This window comes from Aplosporella prunicola (assembly GCF_010093885.1).
Source record: "Aplosporella prunicola CBS 121167 unplaced genomic scaffold K452scaffold_16, whole genome shotgun sequence".
NCBI classification, from domain to species: domain Eukaryota; kingdom Fungi; phylum Ascomycota; class Dothideomycetes; order Botryosphaeriales; family Aplosporellaceae; genus Aplosporella; species Aplosporella prunicola.
The window spans coordinates 418,989-437,150 of NW_022983544.1; the positions used below are offsets into that span (position 1 = coordinate 418,989).

At 55.4% G+C, this 18,162-nt stretch overlaps 6 protein-coding genes across 6 annotated transcripts; 4 read left to right on the plus strand and 2 right to left on the minus strand.

The window, feature by feature from the left end:
- The first annotated feature begins 510 nt into the window (after positions 1-510).
- On the plus strand, positions 511-1,766 carry K452DRAFT_288707 (glycosyltransferase family 62 protein). The gene is made up of 2 exons (XM_033540711.1): positions 511-1,634; positions 1,692-1,766. Exons 1-2 carry the CDS (start codon positions 540-542, stop codon positions 1,710-1,712), a joined length of 1,116 nt encoding a protein of 371 aa, XP_033396325.1. The 5' UTR covers positions 511-539; the 3' UTR covers positions 1,713-1,766.
- Positions 1,767-2,484: 718 nt separating this feature from the next.
- Positions 2,485-5,059, plus strand: K452DRAFT_48983 (uncharacterized protein). The gene is made up of 4 exons (XM_033546735.1): positions 2,485-2,678; positions 2,801-2,913; positions 3,035-3,192; positions 3,246-5,059. Exons 2-4 carry the CDS (start codon positions 2,870-2,872, stop codon positions 4,955-4,957), a joined length of 1,914 nt encoding a protein of 637 aa, XP_033396326.1. The 5' UTR covers positions 2,485-2,678; positions 2,801-2,869; the 3' UTR covers positions 4,958-5,059.
- A 406-nt stretch (positions 5,060-5,465) lies between these two features.
- On the plus strand, positions 5,466-6,713 carry K452DRAFT_359655 (uncharacterized protein). Its single transcript, XM_033546289.1, has 2 exons — positions 5,466-5,717; positions 5,771-6,713. Exons 1-2 carry the CDS (start codon positions 5,677-5,679, stop codon positions 6,636-6,638), a joined length of 909 nt encoding a protein of 302 aa, XP_033396327.1. The 5' UTR covers positions 5,466-5,676; the 3' UTR covers positions 6,639-6,713.
- A 560-nt stretch (positions 6,714-7,273) lies between these two features.
- Positions 7,274-11,024, plus strand: K452DRAFT_309741 (uncharacterized protein; the record flags this gene model as incomplete). Its single annotated transcript, XM_033543266.1, has 3 exons — positions 7,274-7,325; positions 7,391-10,228; positions 10,282-11,024. 3 exons carry the CDS (start codon positions 7,274-7,276, stop codon positions 11,022-11,024), a joined length of 3,633 nt encoding a protein of 1,210 aa, XP_033396328.1.
- Positions 11,025-12,480: 1,456 nt separating this feature from the next.
- K452DRAFT_309742 (uncharacterized protein) lies at positions 12,481-13,786 on the minus strand (the record flags this gene model as incomplete). Its single annotated transcript, XM_033543267.1, has 4 exons — positions 12,481-12,555; positions 12,675-12,983; positions 13,074-13,322; positions 13,640-13,786. The coding sequence occupies 4 exons, from the start codon at positions 13,784-13,786 to the stop codon at positions 12,481-12,483; spliced, it is 780 nt and encodes a 259-aa protein (XP_033396329.1).
- Positions 13,787-14,591: 805 nt separating this feature from the next.
- On the minus strand, positions 14,592-15,757 carry K452DRAFT_230303 (glycoside hydrolase family 132 protein; the record flags this gene model as incomplete). Its single annotated transcript, XM_033537085.1, has 3 exons — positions 14,592-14,639; positions 14,691-15,082; positions 15,136-15,757. 3 exons carry the CDS (start codon positions 15,755-15,757, stop codon positions 14,592-14,594), a joined length of 1,062 nt encoding a protein of 353 aa, XP_033396330.1.
- Between the last annotated feature and the right edge of the window lie 2,405 nt (positions 15,758-18,162).

Consider the following 18,162-nt stretch of genomic DNA (forward strand, 5'->3'; position numbering starts at 1 on the left):
ATCTACACGGCATGGGACGCTGAAGGCGCTGCTGGCGAAGCCAACTGCAACGGACACCTGGGCGGACAAGCGCCGGCCCATGGCGGAGAGCAGGCGGACATGTTTGCGGCGGCCTGCGCAGCATGGGGATTATGGGACGAGGAAAATGTGCGGCGAAAGGAGTTTGGAAGCATCATAGGAAGTCGTCGGACGGGCATGGAAATTGCCGGGTCGGTCTTTCCCGCATGCCGGAACGCTTCTCGTCGGTCGGTCGTCTCATCAAGGGCGACGTTCGCGGATACGTAGACGGTTTCGAGCGCAGCGCGAACACCGTCGAATCGATCTGCCAGGGCAAGCCTACACGGCTTACAACTGGTATGTCAGCGACGCCGTTTATCAAACTTCCCGCGTCCCATCCCATTCCGCGTTCAATCCATCCGCTTCTGAGCTCGGCTCCGCTCTCTTAATCTCAGCGACGCGACACCGTAGCTCGCGCTGACCTAGCAAGCCTCACGCCTGAACCACCACAAACCGAGCCGTACCCGGTGCCCTTGGTCAAGATGCCTGCCGCGCGGTCGTTACGCCGTACCAATCCCATCACTATCGTCCTGGCCGGCCTGCTATGCTTCGGCTTTCTCTACTTCATATTCTCCTCCGACGCTGAGGTCGCCCCAAGCGCGCATCAATTGCGGACATCTGCAGCGAACGCGCTGTCACCACCCTCGCTACCATTTAGAAAGCCAAAGTCCGATGGCCAACAGGCTCCCCCACCGGTAGTACACTACCACATGAACAACCTCACCACCTCGAGCGACCCTGTTGGAAACCGAGAAACCGTCCTCATCCTTACGCCATTGGCGCGTTTCTACCAAGAGTATTGGGACAATCTGCTGAAGCTGAGCTACCCGCACGAGCTTATTTCGCTTGGCTTCATCTTGCCAAAAGGCCGCGATGGGAATGCTGCGACAGCGGAATTGCAGGCAGCTGTGGCAAATACCCAGAGCGGACCCCAGAAAAAGCGCTTCGCGAGCGTTACGATTCTGCGCCAGGACAATGAAAGCCCTCTGACCTCCCAGGTCGAGTCTGAGCGACACAAGCTTGAGAACCAAAAAGCAAGGAGGGCAGCCATGTCCAAGGCGCGCAACTCGCTGCTGTTCACCACTTTGGGCCCAACCACCTCTTGGGTCCTTTGGCTTGACTCGGATATCGTGGAGTCGCCACCCTCGCTAATTCAAGATCTCGCGGCTCATGACAAGCCAATTGTTGTGCCGAACTGCTTTCAGCGCTACTACAATGAAGAGGCGAAGGAAATGGATATCCGTCCCTACGATTTCAACTCGTGGATCGACAGCCCGACGGCTCAAGATCTGGCCAAATCCATGGGCAAAGATGATATTTTGCTGGAAGGTTATGCTGAGATGGCGACATACCGGTCGCTCATGGCTTACATGAAGGATGTTAATCACCACGCGGAGCCGAAAAAGGAAATCGAGCTTGATGGTGTCGGCGGCACGGCTTTGCTGGTCAAAGCCGATGTACACAGAGATGGCGCGATGTTCCCGCCATTTGCGTTTTACCACTTGATTGAGACGGAAGGCTTTGCGAAGATGGCGTCCAGACTGGGCTGGAAAAGCTACGGTCTACCGAATTACCTTGTAAGTTGCTTCAAAAGCGTGTTGCGCCGAGAGAGCGGGCTACTCACGAGATGACAGGTATACCACTATAATGAATGATAAAGAGTCCTTTATGGGCTGTACATTGGGCGGCGTAAGGTTTTTATTTTTTTTATTAAGCGCGTAGCATATATTATCCCAGCGGGTAAAACAATTACGAATCGCATGTTTTTGGACTTAATTTTACATGGGAGCGGACATAGTTCGAAGAAGTGAAATAGTATAATCAAATCGTATCCTTGTCTACAAGACAGCACGGTGTCGGACGCACGTGGTAAGATGCTGACCGTAGCTTTTTGCTTTTACGGATACGGAGTATCTATACCTAGGACATGATCGACTGCGCCGCACATGGGTATGCATGCATGTACTTGCATGTATGTGAAGAAGGCCCATGGAGGAGATCAGCCCTTTGGCGTTGCAGGGATCCATGCAGCACGAGACTGGCGGAAAGCATACAGTCGTCCGGCTTCTTCATCGGGAGCCGTCGTCGCTTGCGGGAGGTGCATTCTAATAATAAGCTGACATCGAGGCTTCTCTCAGTCGTTGCGCCGACAGGCCTGAAATAGCGCCAGGAGGCATAACCGTGCCGGTCTTTACCCTTTCCGGTAGAAACTTGCTCAACTGCATGGCCAACGCCGACACGCCCGCAACCAAGGCTCCATCCGCGGAGCCTAGGCGACTCACATCTGCGCGAACTTCCTCATCGCGAAACCGTTTTCCCCCAGCGCTACGGGACCAAGCGAGCTTCCCCGATCAGCGGTCTCTTGCTGACCGCCGTCTGTTTGTGAGCCCGCTGCCGGGACAAAGCCGCCTCTTCTGCCCACTACCTGCGCGCCACTCTTTACCTGGGTGACCGGGCCGCTTGGTGGTGCAAATCTGCTCGTTTCTTCTCATCTCTTCACTCCAGACGCTTATCCCTTGTATTCCAAGCTCTTGCGTCCACTAGGCGGGTAAGGCTCCAACCCCCGTCTGGCCACGAGACGACCAACTTGCGAGTGGAACCCCAAAGGCTGCGCTCCCCTTGTACGCAACACCTTCTTTTCCCTTGGTTTTCTCCCGTCTGTTTTTCTTTTTCAGAGCCAGCTGCGAGTCATTATGCGCCGACATGCCACCATGCAGGACCCCATGGACTTACAATGTGCTAGGTCTGGCAACATTGTTTGGACCGATGAGCGTGCCTCGTTCCGTGGTACAACGACGACTTGGTTGAAGTCATGCCTTGGGTGACAATAAACGGCGAGAGAAAGAAGGTTGCTTGGTAAGATCAGCCCGTCCGCTCGCTTTGCCGAACCTCATCCCGCGGATGTTTTTTTCCTTACCTCCACTCTATTGCTTACCTTCAGCGGGATCGATCAACTGACAGCTTCTGTGTACTCAAGCGGACCATGTATCCGAGGTCATAGATCAACGACCTGTAACCATACAGACCGCGTTCTGCTTGAAGTCCGCAAGCCGGGTAGGCCCCTGAGCACCTGCCCTCATCCAGCGGGAAAGTGCAGCTGTGAGCGGCTTGTCATCAACTACACTATCCCCCGAGGTGCGTCGTCTGTAGCTGTCCTTTGGACACAGGATACTAAAATTTGTTATGAGCGTCGGAATGTGCCTGTCCAGGAGACGATGGCGCTTCAACTCCTGTCGTAGAGACTTCTACACCTTCTGTTAGCTCTGCAAACCGAGTTCAGAAGAAAAATAAAAAAACAACCAACACTCGCAATCCAGTCACCCTGGAAAAAGCGATACAGGATATCGAGAACCTCGAACAACAGTTTAAGATCACTCCCACAAAGTCATGCTGCAGTACGAAGCTGGCCGCATCGACCCCTGCAAGCAGCAATGCTGCATCTCCGCCTTCTACGAATGGCACGGATTCGCCTAGGGCCGATAGTGATGTTAACCGCGGAAATGAGACGAATGGTGGCCCGCCAAAACCGGATTTGACATCAGAGGAAAAGCCATTGCGAGTGCAACTCGAGACCATAAGAGGGAACTTCACTTCGACAAGCTCGGCAGGCAGCTGGGGTTACGGGGCATTTGGTGAAATTCAGAACGCAGCGCCTGTAGTGGAGAAGACCTCAGAAAACAAAGGAAGTTGTTGCAAAGGAAAAGGCAAGACTTCTGCGGAACAACTGCCAGCACCAGAACCCAAGTCAACCTCTAGCTCTTCGGCATCTAGCGCCGGTGGCAACGGAGCTCCTCAGGCTTCTAATGGGATCGGCCTTGGAATACAAAATCGACAACAGCCGTTCGGAGTAGGTCATCAGTATCCAAACTTCATGCGCCCAGACCAATTTGGTACCCAACCACACAACGGACCTTTCACCAACGGCGGATCTGGTCTGGATCCCGGTTATACGACGATGAATGCCGGCATGAATGGCTACTCAATTCCCTATGCTAATTTACGCCACGAGGGAGTTGGATCCGGGCGTACATCTGCTATTGGCAACGACACCGTTGGTGGAGCTCAGCACGATTTCAGACACGACTGTACCTGTGGTGACTCTTGTGCCTGTCTAGGATGTGCGGCACACCCTAGGAACGATACTACTATGCGCTACATCCGCGAAATCACGGATTTCATGGTTCACTCACCGTATTATGATTCTATGTCAATGTTAAACCACCAACAAGCGCAGTACCAACCCAGCTATCCCGTACAAAACTCACCCTCCTCTACCATACCTGGACATACCCCTGGAGTCGGCGGTCTTCCATATCATCGAGCCTACTTCAACCCCTCGGGAGTCGGTGTTGGTTACCAGCACGGAGCCTCTGGAGGGTCACTGTGGCAACAGCAACAACCGCCGTCGTCAAACACCTCGTTGCAAGCAACGCCGACTTCTGAATTACAACAATTTCACCTCGGAACACAAGAGAACGTACAGCGTAATGTGGGTCAGCAACCTTACTATTCTCCTCAGCAGCTGCCTTCGCAGTTCCAGCGAAGAAACACCTGTGATTCGTATACAACGACAACACCATACGAGCAGGCAGCAACTCCACCAAACACTGGGGATGACACACCGATACTTTCACCTTCGTCTTTCTTTCTACAACAATTAGAACTTCCCGGTTGCGACGACCTCACCGGCGCGTGTCGCTGTGGCGACGGATGCCAATGTGTCGGCTGCCTCACTCACGGGGGTCATGATGGCGTTCCGCTCGAGAGGCCATCAAGTACCAGAGCTGCCCATTCTTCTGGCGCAGCTGGTACGGGCTTTGCTCCTGCACCGGCATATCCACTACAATCGCAAGCGCGGTATGACGCTCCACGTGATGGCTGCTGTGGTTCATCCGGATAAGGACTATGGGAGAATGTTAGAAAGTGCGATAGGCGCATCGACGAAAATAATTTTTCAGCGCTCCAGGATTGGGCGCAATCTGGTCCAACAGGAACTGTGAGGAATGACTAGAGATAAATATTCGAAGCTCTTGCTCCATGAGCAGGGCCATGGTTGTACTGATAGACCATACTAGAGGAGTTCTCTGTTTTAGTCTTTTTTTACTTAATGGCAGAGGAGCGGGATAGTGAATATTAAAGGGCAACAGATGGCCAGTCGCAGATGGGCTGGTTGCAGGTAATAAACGGACGGAAAAATCGAACAGAGTATTCTACCACAATCTGCGCGCAAGAGGGATTTAATTTTCTGCCGATGCAGGGCGGTGGCACAGCTGTCATTATCGAGCTTGCACGCTTGTCACCCACCTCGCTTTTGTGGTGTTGAGGTTACGCTTCTGATCGGCTCGCTTAAAATCCGCACAGAAATTGACCTTCGCGCGGACTCTTCTCGACGAGCGACCACCGACGACCACCGACAAACTTCACGGGCATCATCTCGTAAGTCCATCTTCTACCTGGTTCGATGCTACGAGCGAGGCCCGACGAGGGCTGAAGCCTTTCCGGCCGCGCCCGGCCGCGACATGGACGTCCGAATTGGAGTCTCGCAAGTTGCTTCGGAGGGGTTCTGAAGCGTCAATTGCTGACTCGGGGTTTTTTGGATAGTGTGAGCAGTTCGTCAAGATGCCTTTCACCAAGCTCGTCAAGAACAGCGCCTACTTCTCGTAAGTCTGATTTCTAATGCTTTAAAAACGACCATAAGCTGACGAATCTCTAGCCGCTACCAGGTGAAGTACAAGCGTAGAAGATCCGGTAAGACCGACTACTACGCTCGCCAGCGCCTCGTCGTCCAGGCCAAGAACAAGTACAACGCTCCCAAGTACCGCCTGGTCGTCCGCTTCACCAACCGCGACATCATCTGCCAAATTGTCACTTCTGAGGTCACTGGTGACAAGGTCTTCGCCGCTGCCTACGGCCACGAGCTCAAGCGCTATGGCGTCACCCACGGTCTCACCAACTGGGCCGCTGCCTACGCCACCGGTCTTCTCGTCGCCCGCCGTGCCCTGAAGAAGCTCGGCCTGGACGAGGACTTCGTCGGTGTTGAGGAGGCCGACGGTGAGTACAAGCTCACCGAGGCTGTTGAGGGTGACGACGGTGAGCGCCGTCCCTTCAAGGTTTTCCTTGACGTCGGTCTCGTCCGCACCTCGACCGGTGCCCGCGTCTTCGGCGCCATGAAGGGTGCCTCGGACGGTGGTCTCTACATCCCCCACTCCGAGAGCCGTTTCCCCGGCTTCGACATTGAGACCAAGGAGCTCGATGCCGAGACTCTCCGCAAGTACATCTTCGCTGGTCACGTCGCTGAGTACATGGAGACTCTTGCCGACGATGACGAGGAGCGCTACAAGTCGCAGTTCCAGGGCTACCTCGATGACGACATCGAGGCCGATGGTCTTGAGGAGCTCTACGAGGAGGCGCACAAACAGATCCGTGCCGACCCCTTCAAGGCCGACCCCGAGGCCGGCAACAAGAAGAGCAAGGACGAGTGGAAGGCCGAGTCGAAGAAGTACAAGCAGAACAAGCTGACCAAGGCCGAGAAGGAGGAGCGCGTCCAGGCCAAGATCGCTCAGATCAAGGAGGCGATGTAAGCGGTTGCGGTTGGGTTATCAAAAGCGAACTGTTCTTGAACGTCTTGGCGCACTGGTGGAAAAGGATGTGGCGGGACAAGTTGAGCTGCAGTGTATGGCAGCCCCATGAATGAAAGACATCATGCACCACCCACCAATCAGATACCCGTCTTTTCTCTGCAATGAATGGAGCCCCTGTGAGCGTGACAAAGAGAGGCGTGCGCAGGGGGAAAGTGCTGACTGTGCGGACTCCTGTCCATCTCCATGTTATTTGTGTCTAGGGGCCGGCCAGACGCCGTGCGTTCGGCGTCTGGTGGAAATCAGCTGAGACCCTGCGGATCTCCACTAAGAAGCAGGGCTTTTGCCGAGATATGCAAACACGCCTGTTGCATCATCGGCGAAGCCTCTAGCAAATCCTCGCTCTGGCGAGACCAGCCCTCATCCCCCGACTCCTGCTGTTGCGCACTCTCGGTGAAACAACATGCTCAGCCGCGCATAGGCTTGTCTTGTGTCTGGGCCACCCCTCCCCTCTCCCCGCCGTTCGCCGCAGCTCCTCCGGGTCGCGCGATCAGCGCCCATTCACGAACAAATTCCACCCATCGCACGGCGCATTGCCTGCAGACTCCCACCCTTGCCGCGCACGCTTTTGAAAGGACATGGAGGGCATTCACGGCGTCGATGTCAGCTGGCTCCATCATTCGAACAAAGGTAGGTTGTGCAGGCGGCGTGATAAGAGCCTGCCGCGAACACCTTCTGACGTTGATATCTGCAAGACAACCTCAACCGCGCGCATGCACCCGCGGCCCCGGGAACCGCTCGTGACCCCTCTCCGCCCGCGTCGCATAATGCTGCCACTCCAGACAAACAGCCCGCGAAGAAGCCTGAGCCAGAGAAGGAGCATACCGTAGACGCCGAGCACCACGAGGACGACCCGTCCGAGAATGCTACAACTCCCTCCAAGGGCATTCCATCGAGGCCGAGGCTGCTCCACCGCGGCAGCTCGGAGAAATCCACCATCGGCACCTCCCCCGACCAAAAGCGGAGGGGCTCGTGGATATCCAGCATCAGCGCAAAATTCTCGTCATCGCCGGGTAACACCGTTGGCACGAATGGGCAGGGGGCAAAGTCGCAGACCAATGCCACGCCAGGGAACTTGCCTATAGCAAATCCCTACTCGCCGGGTATGGGCACCCCGTTGCCAAGTGTGAAGGAACAACATCAGCATGGTGAGAGCTTGGAGCCATATGTGCCGCAGCCACCTGAGCAGTCGCGAGTGTCTTTCTTGTCGAATGCGCTTCGTCGCCTTTCGTCAAATCAGCAATCGGCGCCTCAGGGCAAGGCCCCGGCGAACGGTGGCATGTGCCCCAGGCGCGTTATGAATGTTGACCCGAACCGCGAACGGTGCCTTGTGCCGGAGCTGGATAGTTCGAAGCTACGCAGGGTTGCGTTCTGCGTCGACGTAGAAATTGCCGGCGGCCCGCGGTACAAGGATGACGATGACTTCGACGAGAAGAAAAAACGGACAAAAGATAAGAAATTGAAGGAAAAAGGGGAAGGCGAGGCACTCAAACACCCTGAAGCCGTCGCGCAAGAGAAGGATAAGGACGGCATGGTACAAGTCAGTCATGAGGTTGTTGGCAATGAGCAAGCTCCTAATCCTGAGGGCACTGTACTCGACGATAAGAAGGACGGATGTTCCTTAAATAAAAAGAAGGAGAAAAAGAAACGTTCTGAAGCAGAGCGCAAGGAGCGCAAAGAGAAAAAGCGCCGGAAAGCTGAAGAGAGCGGATCGGTACCCATGGAATACACACCAGACGGCTCCACGGTGGACGGCGTGCCTGTAAAACCTCAAGATCGCCCGACAACCGACCCCTTGAGGATATATCGGAGATGCTGTCAGCTTAGGGAAACGCCGATTCTGAAGCGAATCAGCGAGCAGCTTGCGGAGAGCTCGAACCATTCCGTCACCTCACCTGGAGTTGTCAACTGCTTGAACCTGACCGGGTCGAGGCTGACCTTGGCCGACATGAACACGCTGGGCGATTGGCTTGCAGTTGTGCCAGTCAAGAAGCTTCTCATGGAAGATGCTGAGCTTACAGATGAAGGCGTGCGGGTAATCCTGGCGGGTCTTCTAGCCGCGAGATCTCCCGATCAAAAGAAGCGCCAGCCAATTGCTCCCAAGATCGATGGTAGCGAACCCGAGCAATTCCAAGACAGGTCAGGGGTCGTGGAAAAGTTGAGTTTGAAGCACAATCTCAAGATCTCGCGGGAGGGTTGGAAGCACATCGCTTTGTTCATCTACATGTGCCGGTCGTTGAAGGCGATTGATTTGTCTGCTATTCCATTTCCACAACCGCGAGTCCAGCCAAAGGCGCACCCCTCGGACACGAAGAAGCAGATCAAAGTGCCCACGGACGATATCGCCGAGATTCTCTGCAAATCCTTGTCCGAGCGTCTGGGGGGATCCTACTTGGAAGAACTTCTCATGACTGGCTGTTCGCTGACGGCGGCAAACATTCGCAAGATTGTCGATGGAGTCATAGTCAGCGGTATACAAAGACTGGGTTTGTCCAGCAACGCGATTGACGACGAGGGCTTGGACCACGTCGTGCGCTACCTGCGTTCTGGCGTCTGCCACGGTGTGGATCTTGGCGGTAACGATCTGCGAGACCGCATTGAGCATCTTTGTGAGGGTATCAACGAGAAATCCCCGTTATGGGCACTCAGTCTAGCGGATTGCAACCTTACGCCGACTGCCATCAAGCCACTCTTCCCGCACCTCGTGTCGCTACAGAACTTCCGGTTCATCGATCTTTCACATAACCGCGAGCTGTTCTCGACAGAACCAAGCTCTCTCGCTACGCTCAGGAAATACATCCCTCAACTACGCTTCCTCAAACGAATCCATTTGGAAGATGTTTCGTTGACGCCGCAGCAAGCAATAGGCCTCGCGGAGGTCCTGCCGGAATGCCCACAACTGGCACACATCAACCTCCTGGAAAACCCGGAGCTGTCAGCTCTGGCCTCTGCATCAGACGAGTCATCACAAGAGGAGGCTTGTGCGGTGTATGCGTCGCTCATGGCTGCGGTCCGGATCTCGGAATCAATCATCTGCATTGATATGGACGTTCCCAGCCAGGACACTAGCGAAATCATCAAGGCCCTTGCAAAACAAGTTGTTGCATACTGTTTGCGTAACATGGAGCGGGCTACGGTGCGTGAAACAACTCTTGCGGATGGTAGCAAGGCAGTGGAGATTCCAGAGGTTCTGCTGCATATTGTAGGTCACGACGATGAATCCGAGGGCTCGGACGAAGAGACGGCTGCGACTGACGATGACTACATCGTCGGAGGAACCGGACTGGTCAAAGCACTCAACTACTGTCTCCTTGAAAAGGTGTCGGACAACCTGCGCCGCAAGTCATCATTGCCGGGTAGCGGGACGGCTACACCGCGTAGCTCAAGTCGCATGGGAAACAGGAACTCGGAGTCTCGTAGCGCAAAGGCGAAGACGATGAGCAAGGACCTGTTGAACAGTGCGAGGAAGATCAAAGCAAGGCTACAGCCGGCGCTTGCGAGGGAAGCGAGGGCTGGTGATGATATGGCTTACAGTAAGTTTTATACGACTATTAATGCAACTTTTATTGCTAACGTGTATAACCAGGACGTCTACTCTTCCTTGAGAACACCCTCCAGGGTATCATTCAGCGCTTCGAGGCCGAGTACCCCGAATGCCGCATCTCGCCTAGCCCCAGCACCGGCCCGGACGCCGCCGCCCTCGCCGCGTCCCTCGAGTCTCTCTCGCAGTCGTCCGCCTCGCGGCCAAACTCTCTCGCCGAGTCGGGCCCGCCCAACGACCGCGCCTCAATCACGACCGCGCCCACCGACACACGGGACTCAGCGTTCTTCGACTCGGACGACGAAGACATCGACCTGCCGCCCCTGGGCCTGCGCTCACGGCACAACTCGGACGTGTCGCTCGCGTCACGGGCGCAGACGCTCGAAGAAGGACGGATCCACCGGCTGGGCCAGTCGGTGCGGCGCGAGATTCTGCGGCCGCAGATCGAAGACCACCTGCACGGGACGACGGGGACGGAGCCGCCGGAGCCGCAGCATCTGGCGGCGCTGCGCGAGCAGCTGTTCACTATGTCGGGCGACGAGCTGCGGCACCGCGTGCTGCGGCAGGGGTGGGAGGAGACGGTGCGCCAGATTGGCGCCAATGCTGAGGAGCTGCGCGTGCTGGAGCGGGAGCGGCCAGAGGAGTTTTCGCGCTGGAAGGAGAGCCAGATTGCGGCGCAGGTGAATGCGGGCATGTTGAGGCCTGGGGCGATGGGTGTGGGTGTCGGTGCACTGGCTGACGCGAAGCGCAAGTCGTCGAGCAGTGATGAGGTGGCGGTTGAGGACTGAGTGACTGCGTGGTGTGGTGTGGCGGGGGCGTGGAATTGGATAAGTGCCGCGCGATTGTGTCAGGTTTGTATGGCTGTTTTTGCACACTTGGAGTGTACGAATGGGTTTGTTTGGGCGGTCTTTTGGGCCTGGGTTGTTTGGATGCGCTTCTGTTGGTCACTTCAGGGCGGGCGGAACTGTGGTTCTTGGGTGTATGCGTAAGTCGGCAGCAAAACACTTGCTCGTCCCGTCCAGGCTGGCAGCTTGTGCACGCAAGGAAAAGGAGAGAGATAGACCTTCTGCGTCGTCTCTATCTCCTACCTTACTACCGTGCCCGCCTTCTTCTTTCCTTGCCTTATTCCTCTTCCTCCATCCTTCTCCATCATCCATCCTTTCTTTTGGCACGCCAGCGCCTTGCGCCCTGCCTCTCGCGTCCTAGGAGGGCTCGTCTTGCGTCCTGCCTTTCTCCTTCTCCTTCCTCTTGCTTTCCTACGTCTCGGACACGCTTGCATCGCGGTTTTCTTCTCCATCCACACACATGCCACCCTAGCACTGTCTGCACGCACACACACACACACACAGGGCGGGAGGAAGACGCTATCGTTACCACCATCATTGTCGTCGTCGTCTGCTGTTTTATTCTCATTCCCGATCCAGTCATTATTCTGTTATTTTTGTTTTTTGGTTTATGGGGTCATTCATCCCCATCCCGATGGCGGCGCTTAGCTGCCCCCATCGCCGTGTGAAGCGATTTTAGCGTGCGAAAGCAAATGCGAGCCTATACTCTGCGTCTGTCTGGCTTATAACTTATACCTACCTGCCTATCTACCAATCTTGAAAGAAGTGTTTGTTGTTCATGAAGATGCTGGCGTCTGGTGCGCGTGATGTGTGTGTGGGATTGAAATTTTGGGACTTTTGTCTAGCTACCTAGGTGTTTGATACGGGCCTGGTTTGCGGACTCGGGTTTGGGCGCTGTTGTCACTAGCGACCAGGCAAACGGTGTTACGCAGTGTACTGAATCAAAACAAAAGAATGCGTTTTCCGCCTGTTTTGGAACAAACCGCCCACGCCGCTCGAGCTCGCTCGCCGCTCTTTCGGTTGCCCTGTCTTGAACCATCTGATACAGTCTCACCCAAAGGCCCAACCCGGCGACACCGCCGCCCCTTCCAGCCCTCCATCCCCGCGAGCTGAATAAAACACTCACGCCCTGTCCTACCCCACGCAGCGTAGCGCATGAAACACGTTCGTTTGCTCCGGTTGCCAGAGCGTCGGTTACGGCACACACGCAAACACGCACGCACGCACGCACGCCGGTCTCGCCGCCCGCTTGTGCCGGAGCTGGTTCCGCACCGGAGTGCCGCGGACCTACGGAGTCTCGGCCGCGAGAGCAGCCAGCCACAGGCCGAGGAGCCGCGGTGCGAGCGCCGCGTCGTGCAGTGCTTTCAAGGGTCGGCAGGCAGGCTTGCACGCCCACTGCTCAGGCGTCGCGCCCGTCGTCGAGGTCGGCCCAGCGGAGCTCGTAGTTGAAGACGGTGCGGCGGAGGAGTTCGTCCTGGTGGTGCACGGGGCGGTGTCAGTCACATCCGATCACACTCAAGCAGCAGCAGCAGCAGCAGCAGTGCCAGCATCAGCGATGCGAGCACATCAGTGCGCAACTAGGTAGGTACTCACACCAGGATCCTCCTCAAACATGACCTTCTCCATGACCTCCTCGCCGAGCTTACGCACCGAGAAGCCGGCGCCTTTTGCGAGCTCGAAGAACGCCAAGTCCTTCTGCAGCAGCCACGGCCGGTACGGCGAGAAGAAGACGAAGGCGCGCGCGGCGGCCGTCCGCGCTAAAGTCTGCTGGATGCTCTGGACGAGCTTGGCGTGCTCGCTATGGTTGAAAAGAAGGTCCGCAAGGATGAGGACCTCGAAGCCAGCAGCGGGGTTAGGGAGGTGCGCGAGGAGCGGCGCGGGCGGTGCCCCCCAGAGGTAGCCCTGAGGAGCCGTCAGCAGGGTGGGCCGCAGAGAATGTTTTGCGAGCGGCGGCATGCACAGCAGTGCGGGTCAGGGAAAGGGAAGCCGTACCTCGGCCACGATGCATCCGTCCTTCGGTATCGCCGCCACATTCGTGATGTTCCACCGCAGGTTCTCGATCAGGTCTGCGTCGGGGTAGTCGGTGACGACGACTTTGGCGGCGCCGCTGATGGCGCATACTAGGCTGGGCAGGCCGGCTCCCGCGCCCAGCTCTAGCACTGTCTTCCCGCGCACTAGCGTCGCGGCGTGCTTCTCGAAGAGCGTCGAGATGGTTCGTCCGGCGTTCCAGACATGGTGGCCCTGTGAGTGGAGAGAGTTGTTAGTTCGCAGGGTGGTGGTGCAAGTATGGGGGGATTATGCGGGTAAGCGGTTGGTAGGGAGTAATGCTGGCGGCTTTAAAGAAATAAGGGGAGAGAACCTCGATCGAAGAAATGGATATGGAGAGAGGGAAACAACGTTGAGAAAAAAAATAGAGACTTTGAAAAAGAACATCTGCCCAAACCCAAGAGAGAAAAAAAATCCAAAAATCACAAAAAATCCAGCCAACACAACTGAAAAACCCAAGCCCCAAGCCCCAAGACCCAAAAACGACCAAAAACAGCAAAATACCAACCTACCCAAAGCGGATTATGTCCAACCAGACGGACCCTCAACTCCTCGCCCGAAACGAGCCGATGCGACGCAAAAGTCGGCGGCTTCTCCGGCTCAAAGTAGCCATCAGGCTCGCGGAAGAGATCAAGACCGCCCTCGTCATCTGAAGACATATTGGTTGACTATCGACTGTGTTTTCTCTTTTTTCTTTTTTAGCAACGTGGTGTGTAACGGTCAGAGAGATCTGGTCGAGTTATGATAATGGGCCTGCCGGTTTAATCCCGGGAAAATTTCTCTTCTAGTCCCAAGGCCGTGTTCGAGCCGAAGCCCGTTTGTCGTGGCCGCTTGCATGGTGCTCGCGTGGATGTTGCGAAAATCATCTTCTAGATATGTAACTGTACTAGGTAGAGTATTGGAAAAGGTACGAGAGTGCGGATGCGAAGAGTATGAAAACATCCTGCAATAGCAGGGGGATACAAAAGTTAAGAGGCAAAATATAATATACCAATGTAAGTGATATCACAAAGCTGGTCAAAATATTCAAAAAGGTGAACAAGTTATTCGCTGTCATCCATACTGTTTACATACTGATTACAATCGTAGGGCCTTTCGCCTTCAATGGGCAAGACAAAGACCTCATCTTGCCATAGACCAGTATCCTTTGCCCAAACAATGGACGCACATGTCACTTAACAATTCACATAGTTCTTTGAAAGACAGCATCGTGGCTGTATCATGGTCATTGCGTCTAGTAGCTGCTACTATAAGGACGAGCAGGCACTACTAGCTCAGCTAAGTAGTAGTTACAAGAAGTAAAAGCAGAACTCCCCATCATCGTCGCGTGCCATTGCAGAAAGGAGTCAGAAAATAGCAAGGGCCAGCTATACATATGCACCTTGCAGTAAAAAGCAACATGAAAGTGTTCGAGCGTTTCCATCACGTCGTCATGAAGCTCGAAACAGAAGCCGTAGAAAGAAATCAATCATAAGAAAGGACGAAGGTAGCGTTACCCGAGGAGACGGCAACCTAAGGGAGGTCAGTATTGATTCATATCAATCGAAGAAGCCGGTCATTTACAGTGCAGCCGTCGTTATCATTGCAATCCTGGTAATCGTCGCCCTTGCAGTACTTTCCGTGAGAGTACTTGCATTTGCCGCTCATGTGCTTAGCGACAATCTCGACGGAGAAGCCCAACCTCGAGTAAGTCGTGGGCCTGTTCTGGAAGATGGCCAGGTATGCGGCGCCATTGGCATATCCGACACCAAGGTTCAACGGGGCCCAATTGCCGATAGGCTCTTCTCCATCAGACCATTGGCAAGCATCAAAAGCCGGAACGTTGAGGTTGTTCACATAGTACTGTCCGGAAGTTGATTTACCCTGCCACTGATAGTAGGTCTTTTGATCAGGGCAGGTCAAGGGTGCGACATCTCCCGGATACGTCTCCAGAGGAATGGTCATGCCCTCGGTTCCTGTATGAGAATCAGACTGACTGTGCGCAAGTGAAGAGTCACAAATAACTTACCAGGATAGTCGGTGCGACAGATAGCTACAGAGCCGTTGAGCTTGTTTTCGACCTGGATATTGACTTCTTTGGCTCCAGGAATGCAGAGCCTCTTTTCGTCAGGGTTAGTCAAACGGAGCATACCGCTTCTGCACTGGATTCCACCGATTGACTGTCCAGTTGTGCCCTGAGTCTTGGGCCATTGAGACTTCTGATAGCCAGGGGGGCAGGCATATGAACAGAATGCGCCCTCGACGCAGCAGTCCTCGCCGTCACAGAGGTTGGAAACCATGGTTTCGATGTCGTCAAATCCGGCAGCAGTGGCAATGTTCGGAACCTGCACGCCGATCCAGCCGCCGAGGTTCATGTACTCAACCGGGATCGCACCATAGTCAGAAGGGAACTCAGTGCAAGGAACGTTGTCCGGGAAGTCTTTGTCGAGACCCTTGGCCGTGGGGACGGTAGAAGTCGGTTTGCCAGATGGAACTCCGTAGGTCTCAGAGGCGGATGAGGTCTTGGGAAGGCTGGAGCCCTTGCCAGTGGTGGTCGAAACAGACGTCGAGGTGACTTTGCCAGTAGAAGACTTGCTGGCCTCGCTGATCGAGTGAACCGAGGAAATCGTGGTGGACTTGGCGCCGGTCATGGTAGTGCCATGACTGACTGAGACAGAGGACGTCATGGACGTGACGGTAACCACAGGCGAGTCAATGTAGACGAGGCGACCGGAAGCAATGCCGGCCTCGCAGTCTGCCTGAGAGAGGATGACATCTCCGAGAGCGCAAACCGTCACATACTCTAGATGGACGGCCTTCTTGGCAAGGTGAGCGTGGCGGTGTCCATGTCCATGGCTACCGCCAACGGCTAGGCCAGAGACCAGCGCGGCGAAGAAGACCAGGAACTGCACGAGGAAGTTCATAGTGTGATGCAAAGTGAGTGAACGTGAGAGGTTTCTGGAAAGGACTGTGTGTGAGAGCTTCACAGCAAAGCTGAAGGACAGTTCGCGAAGAGTGAGCTTTACAATTGCCAGTCAGACAAGGACTTGCAAGGCGAAGGAGGGGCTTTTGACTTACAGCTTGCGCGGCGCGAGGCTGTGAAGAGTTGCTTGCTGAGCGTGGTGTTGAAAGAGAGAAGAACGGGGTGGATGAAAAGGAAGAGAAGGTCGGGGAGGTGGAGGGGGAGCTGAAGTAGGCGTCAGGCGGCGGCTAGCCGAGCGATGACGACAGTGAGTGTGCTCGGGGAAGGTGCGTGTGTTAATGGCACCCCGGCCCGTTTGTTTTGATGCGCCGGTGACGGAGGGGGGTTAATGAGCGTGGAGCTCGCAACCGTGGGTAGTGAAAGGATCGACGAGAAAGAAGGGAAAGAACCAGGCTGCGCGTACCGCTTGAGCTATTGCATGAGGTCTTCGAGGCTATAACGGGTAGGTTTGCATGGAAAGGTGGAGGGAGGGAGCGGGGAGCAGGCGGTTTTTGGAAGGGCCCTTGGGATAGCCTAGGCGGGGACAAGGGTGTTAGCTTTAACATTCCCCAAAAACAGACCCCGTGCGTGCCTGGAGAGGCCCGCCTAGGCACTAATTGGCTCACACGATGCCAATAGAACCTCGTGTCCAGGGGCATTCTGTTTTCGCCTGCCTTTGTCCAGAGCAATAAGAGCAGCAGATGGCAGGGGCTGCGCTGGATGTGACGGGAGCAGCTGGCGCTACACTCGCAAAGGCTCATCGGGATAGCCCTCCGGGGATGCTCACCAGATTTCCTTTCCTGTTCTCCGGGGGAGCAGTGGCTTTTCTTTGCGCGTGCCTACTACGTATAGAGGGGATTGTGCTCCAAAGAAATTTCCAATGGCAATCAATAGCCTTAGCAGCAGCCAAGCCTATGCCTGGAGATTGCAACTTGGCGTCAACCGTGTAGTCGTCCGAGAGACATAGAAGAAGCTGGCACTCAGCTTTCAGCAGCTGAGGGTCCCGGCCCTTTATCACGACGGCCTATACAACGCTCAGGTAGTTATGGCTTGCCACAGTCGGGCTGAGTGCACCAGGGAAGCAGCACACGCATGCGCCTGTGCGACAGCATGAGCGCAACATTGACGGAGCCAGCGTGATGTTCACGGCTCAGCATGGCAGCGCCAATGGGGTGTGGGACCGCGCTGTCTTGGACAGACAACGGTGAGATGCAGCACGCAGCCGCATTCCTTGTGCAGATCAACAACATCATGGCTTTGCCATGTTTTCGCTGACCCCCGAGGATGGTCATGCTCCCGCCGCTTAGCGCTGCTGTAGCCCGCAGCCGCATCACGCAGCTGAGAGGCTTGTCAGCACCTTATTACGGATGGCTGCTTGGTACCTGAGGCTAGGCAATCGATAATCATGTGTTTATGCAAGGCATTCCGTGCAGCCTCTTGTCGCATGGTGGCAGTGACACGCATCCCAATGCGATACGAAGGCAGTCTTAGTCCGTATGACTTCAAACGGTTGCAGTCCATGGGCGGCAACAGGATCTTATGACTATACTCGTGGTGTTTTTCTATTCACCTTTGCGCGGGTTCCAGTGGAGGACCAGTCTCTGGCCGGGAATGCGAGCGGGAAGATTAGGTCAAGGCAGACCAGATCTAAGCAGCTAAAACCGGACCAAGAATGCAGATTCTCCACAGCATTGTTTCCAGAGAAGCTTCTGCTTTCTTTCCTACGCTGGCGTAGACCGGGGTCCATGGGGCGGAGAGCGGCTGGACTGACACCCCTGGTGCTGGTCTTGTGCCTGACGTTCCACAACAGCTCATCTGCCGGCCCAGGAACAAATCGGGGCGCACCCACAGCCACAAACGCAACGAGTTCGTCCGCCGTCATTTGGTTACAGCCGTTGACACTGACATGCTCCTAGGCGCCTTTGAGAAGATCTACCATCGACTCTGACACCATTCCTACGGAGCATCGCCCGCTCGTAACGGTACGCAGCTGCGTCGGGACTCGATCCTCATGAAGAAACACCCCGACAAAAGGACAGGTTATGTCAGTTGAGGACACCTTACGATCGGTTCTGCAAGGGTTACAGCCCTAGG

Bases quoted from the DNA above. Each gene is read 5' to 3' on its own strand.
- K452DRAFT_288707 (XM_033540711.1), top strand. From the start codon at position 540: ATGCCTGCCGCGCGGTCGTTACGCCGTACCAATCCCATCACTATCGTC. The intron at 1,635-1,691 runs GTAAGTTGCTTC...ACGAGATGACAG, and splicing joins ACGGTCTACCGAATTACCTT to GTATACCACTATAATGAATG.
- K452DRAFT_48983 (XM_033546735.1), top strand. From the start codon at position 2,870: ATGCCTTGGGTGACAATAAACGGCGAGAGAAAGAAGGTTGCTTG. The intron at 2,914-3,034 runs GTAAGATCAGCC...TGTGTACTCAAG, and splicing joins GAGAGAAAGAAGGTTGCTTG to CGGACCATGTATCCGAGGTC. The intron at 3,193-3,245 runs GTGCGTCGTCTG...ATTTGTTATGAG, and splicing joins CAACTACACTATCCCCCGAG to CGTCGGAATGTGCCTGTCCA.
- K452DRAFT_359655 (XM_033546289.1), top strand. From the start codon at position 5,677: ATGCCTTTCACCAAGCTCGTCAAGAACAGCGCCTACTTCTC. The intron at 5,718-5,770 runs GTAAGTCTGATT...ACGAATCTCTAG, and splicing joins AAGAACAGCGCCTACTTCTC to CCGCTACCAGGTGAAGTACA.